We start from the raw sequence: 5,549 nt of genomic DNA on the forward strand, positions 1-5,549 counted from the left end.
CACATATACATATGGAATATATATATGTGTGTGTATGCTTTGCAAACTGAAAATAAAGGTATGTAAGCTTCTGTTCATTACTATAAGCTTTAAAGTAAGAAATGCCTTATATTTGACGAAGTGCAAGAGTGGGCAGTAGCGGGCACGTTTAAAAAGCGCATTTAAAACATTTCAATTTTTTAACTAACATTTTATACTAAACTTTCTGGCAATTTATATCTACCCTTTAGAATGTAAGCCTCTGCCACTAGATTCTGACTTCCTATGGGCAAAGAATATTTCCATAGATTAAAGCATATGAAATATTCATTATTTGATCTTGTCTGACCTACAAAAATGGCAGTTTAATGTAGTTCAAATTAATAATTCTTCATCTTTGCCTTCCAAGTGCAGCATCTGCACCAAGTAGATATTAACAAAATATTTGTTGAACTGGACTATTGAACTGAACTTGGAAATAAAGCTCTTTGCAAAATGATTTACTCTTCAGCAAGAGGTAGTAGGTAATATGTTTAAAGTGAGAGGAATTAAATCACCCATAATTTACTCTTCTTTTTTTCTGCAGGTTTCTGAGATAGGTACATGAAGGAGAATGAACCCTAGTCTGATTATGGACTCAGGAAAAAATTCCTTCTGACACAAAGGGGAAAATAAACTGGTGGATATTCTTCAGGAATGATGTCCTTTTGCCATGATATAATTAATGTTTCCTGTGTGAAAAGCTACTGGTCAAATGACATCCGTGCTACCCTGTACAGTTTAATGGCACTCATAATTCTGACCACACTGGTTGGCAATCTGATAGTTATTATTTCTATATTACACTTCAAGGAACTTCATACCCCAACTAATTGGCTCCTTCATTCCATGGCCTCTGTAGACTTTCTGTTGGGCTGCCTGGTCATGCCTTACAGCATGGTGAGATCTGTTGAGCACTGTTGGTATTTTGGAGAAGTCTTCTGTAAAGTTCACACCAGCACTGATATTATGCTGAGCTCAGCATCCATTTTCCACTTGTCTTTCATTTCCATTGACCGCTACTATGCTGTGAGTGACCCATTGAGATACAGAGCCAGGATCAGTATCTTGGTTATTTTTGTGATGATCTTCATTAGTTGGAGTGTCCCTGCTATTTTTGCATTTGGAATGATCTTCCTGGAGCTAAATATCAAAGGAGCTGAAGAGATATATTACAAACACATTCACTGCATGGGGGGTTGCTCTGTCTTCTTTAACAAAACATCTGGGGTATTGGCCTTCATGACTTCTTTTTACATACCTGGATCTATTATGTTGTGTATTTATTATAGAATATATTTCATAGCTAAAGGGCAGGCAAGATCAATTAACAATACAAATCAGAAGCTTCAAATTGGATTGGGAGAGAAAAATGGAATTTCACAAAGCAAAGAATGGAAAGCTGCAAAGACATTAGGGATTGTGATGGGAGTGTTCCTGATGTGCTGGTGCCCGTTCTTTGTCTGCACAGTCACAGATCCTTTTGTGGACTACACTATCCCAACCACCTTGAATGATGCATTGATTTGGTTTGGCTACTTGAACTCTACTTTTAATCCAATGGTTTATGCTTTTTTCTATCCCTGGTTCAGAAGGGCATTGAAGATGATTTTATTTGGTAACATTTTCCAAAAAGATTCGTCTAGGTGTAAATTATTTTTAGAATCAAATCCATAGAAGTATTATGTTTGACTATTTTGCCAAAGAGCAGGAGGTCATATTTATGAACACAACTTAAGAATACATGCACCAACTGCATGGATCTGTTGTTAGTTCTTTGAGTCAAAGTATGTATGGTGAGTTAAATCATGATGCCTACATCTAGTTTCTTATTTGGGGCATAGTAAGTGTGATTTATGTCATTCTTACTATACATATCGAAGGTTTGCAAATCCAGCATTTAAGAATTTAAGAGCCTACATTTTAATTAAAGAAATTTTCTGTCCTTAGATAAACTGCCATAAGGTGACAGTGGTACCTTTCTCAGTTGTTCAGTGATAAAAACTACACAGCTGCATTGGGATGCAAATTAGAACCACAACTTTGCCATTCATTCACTTGGAAATTTTATGTATATATATATATATATATATATATATTTGTAAAATCAACTAAAAGTACAATTTAATAGTATTATTAAATAATTATCTACACATAATTTGCTATTTATCATTAATCCTTGATACTATATATCCCAATACTTAAATGACTTGATAGTCATCTTTTAATATAGGCTCATCAGATGCTCATCCTTGTATGAAGTTTGGAAAATAAAGGAAAATATAAAAATAAAAGATCACTTATAGCTCACTTCCTGGGAAGGACCATTTAAAACTCTTAAAAACATCATTTTTTGTTGGCAGTAAAATATTACATTGTATGGATGTACAAAGATTTGTTTTAACCATTCCTTTATTGTGGACCACTTAGGTTGTTTCCAATTTCTTTTTAATATATTAGAAAGTTAATGAAGTTTCTGCCTGTTACCTGCTACTGAAGCTCACAAAAATGTCTGGAAGGATCTCACCATATTTCAAGGTTATGTTTGGAATGGTAAGACAGAAAAAATAGGCTATATGGAATTTAAAAAATTCAGTTTTGGGGATTCCAGGGAACACTGAAAAACAGTCACCCATCAAAGCAACTGAACCTGAATAAGAGGTGTAGTCAGGATAGACAAGCCATGCCTAATAAGATGGCATATACCAAAAGAAAAAAGAGGAACAAATATCGGTTACAAATAAGAAGTGGACAAACACTCTCAATTTTAAACATTGACTTGAAAATAAACTCTTTCGCATAGAGATTTCATATAATCTGTTTCATATAAATTCATATAATCTGAGGCCATGTTAAACCCTTCTATCTATTACAGTCTGTTTCAGGACTATATATTTTGTTTCATTGTTCTGTCTAGATTTTTGTTTTAGTATATTTAAAAAACTTTAATTTAGAATATGGTAAAACAAGTTGCCCCTAATCACCACTAGTTTCAAAAACCACCTGGACTTTTTTTTACTTATTAGAACCATTCTGTCAAATCTAAAAAAAAAAAAATGGGAACAAAAGTATTTAGAGTTTTCTGTAGTTTACAGTACATTTCTATGGCTTTCTTCATTTGCTTCTGCACATTCCTTTTAATGTTATTCCTAGGTGTTTTGTACTTTGTATATGTGTGTTTGCCTATTGTAAATAAATATTTTTTTAATCCACTGTATTTTCTATGTAACCATTATTGCTGGCATACAGTAAAGTTTATTTTAGTTGTTTGGTTGATTTATTGGGTTTTCATTATGCATAATCTCATATTATCCTCTAACAATGCTAAGTTATATCTTCTTTCCAGTAGTTATGATTCTTATTTACAGTCCTTGATTTGTTTCAGTAACCAGAATTTCTAGAGCAATATTAGTAATAGAGATAATAAGAGTCATTTCTTCTCTTACATGTATTTTAAATTACTATCCAGGCCTTAATATTGATTCCCCAGTTTTCTTGGGACAAGTTCATAACTCAGATAATTTTTTTTTTTAACTTAATGCTAAAGTCCTTACAACCTATCTTTATTTGTAGGCTATGTTTTTAATACCCGTAATAAGAAATAGTCCACCTTCTCACTTTGATTTTCCACATTCCCAGCTTTAACTAGTTTTGATCCCCTCATACAGAAGGCATTTTTGTCTTTCGGTTGCCCAAAGTCCATTTCTCATTTAGAACCCAGTCCTATGGAAGTGGCCAGCCTCCTGCCCTTCCCCTTCATTAACAAGTAAGTGGATGACCCAAGCTAAAAATTTCAGATCTTTTTCTGAATTTGAATCTTTATCAGAGGGAAAAGAATAATAAAAACTTGTGGGATTACATTCCACACAAGTTGTAAGATCATGACCAGGCTGCTCTTAGTATTGTTAGGGTTCTTGCTTCTCAGATTCCTGAGCTGCCTGTCCGTTTCCAAACGAAGTTCTCTAGCCTCTCATGGACTCTGAGTTCCAGATAGTCTTCTAATACATTCCCTTTGAGAGTAGTTTTTGATTGTAGCCACAGAAAGAACCTTAACTTGACATACAATATTATAGTAAATACCAAGAAAAAGATTGCAGCGACATGGTACTCCTTTCCAAAGCTAAGTCAATTTCCAATTAAAGCAGTCTCATTTTCCACTCTCCTCTCAAGAGGAGTGTTCATAGAAATATCCCCTTAGTTTCAGGTAAAAGACTGTGTTAACAAGGAAGTTTGTTGGAACTGAATTATTAATAATAATAATGCCATATTAAGAGATTGGTGAACTGGAAGCTCCATCCTGATTTTAAACTTGGTTCTTGTAGTCAATCATCCAGTCTTTGGAGAGTCATAAATACTTGCCAGAAAAGTAGGTCAAACCAGATGAACTCCAACCCATTGTGGATTCGGGTGCACCACAGTTTCTGTTTGGTTGTACACTGTCAACTAGAGCTTGAAAAATGACTTAAATGTATAAAGATACTTGAAGAAGGATTGTGTTTTTAAATTTAGCAAACTATAAAGTGTATCAACAAAACAGTTATTCAATAGTTGAGATATGCACTCAACAAATATTCCCGATGATGCAAGAATCAGATGGGGGCATTTTTTTTGTTTGTTTTTAAGATAAATTACACATGCATTTCCCAGTATTTCAAAACAGATCATTGAATACATGGCCAGCTGTAAAAAATAATCAAAGTAAGTAAATTTGTCTGATAGGTCCCTGCCTTCCTTTCCACATCCCTCCCTCAGCTCCTAAATCTGCCTCCCCAAGTCTCTAAGCTCCCAGTGAATTTATGCTGCTCAAGCATTCCAACTGACTCCTTCTGTGGAGGCTGGTTCTACTGTGAAGTCCTGTCAGCCTAGCATCTAATTTATTTCTTTCCCAGCAGAAAGAAATCATTAACTCACACAAATAAAACATTCTCAGCATAATTACCAACTAAAGTGACATAGAATCTTAAAGTTAGCCCACTCACAATGGTTTATCAATGGCAAGCATTCCTCTTTATAAACATATAAACCAGATAAGTAATAAATAAGGTCATGAACTCTAACATTTTTTCATTCATCGAAGTTTTTACAACGTGATGTGTTGAAGTAGTGTTTCTCAACCCTGGCTGCTGCTGGGGAACTTTTAAATACTATTAATACTGAGGCTCTATGCCAAGAAGATAATCTGTGATTAAGAAGGCAAGTTTGGGAGCCAGACTGAATGGGATTTAAATTCTGGCTCCAATATTGATCAGCTATTACTTGGACAAAGATACTTAACAGCTCTAAGTCTTAGTTTGTCCACCTATAAAATGTGGACTATAACATTACCTACCTCACTGGATTATTGATTATTAGATGAGAGATGCTGCCTAGCACAGGGCCTTCCATATAAAAATACTCAGAGAACATTAGCCTATTATTATTATCCCTAGTCATTTTATTATATATGTATGGTGGTGCTGACCCAGAACGTGCTAAGATAGTACACGGAGAGATGTTTACATAGGCAGATATTGCAGTTGGTTAAAAAAAAA

At 34.5% G+C, this 5,549-nt stretch overlaps 1 protein-coding gene across 1 annotated transcript; it reads left to right on the top strand.

Moving 5' to 3' along the window:
* Positions 1 to 376: 376 nt before the first annotated feature.
* On the top strand, positions 377 to 1,907 carry LOC101351811 (trace amine-associated receptor 1). The gene has a single exon (XM_004368913.3). The coding sequence runs from the start codon at positions 676 to 678 to the stop codon at positions 1,693 to 1,695; it is 1,020 nt and encodes a 339-aa protein (XP_004368970.1). The 5' UTR covers positions 377 to 675; the 3' UTR covers positions 1,696 to 1,907.
* Positions 1,908 to 5,549: the final 3,642 nt, after the last annotated feature.

This window comes from Trichechus manatus, unplaced genomic scaffold, assembly GCF_000243295.1.
Source record: "Trichechus manatus latirostris isolate Lorelei unplaced genomic scaffold, TriManLat1.0 scaffold00002, whole genome shotgun sequence".
NCBI lineage: Eukaryota > Metazoa > Chordata > Mammalia > Sirenia > Trichechidae > Trichechus > Trichechus manatus.

Bases quoted from the DNA above. Each gene is read 5' to 3' on its own strand.
- LOC101351811 (XM_004368913.3), top strand. From the start codon at position 676: ATGATGTCCTTTTGCCATGATATAATTAATGTTTCCTGTGTGAAAAGC.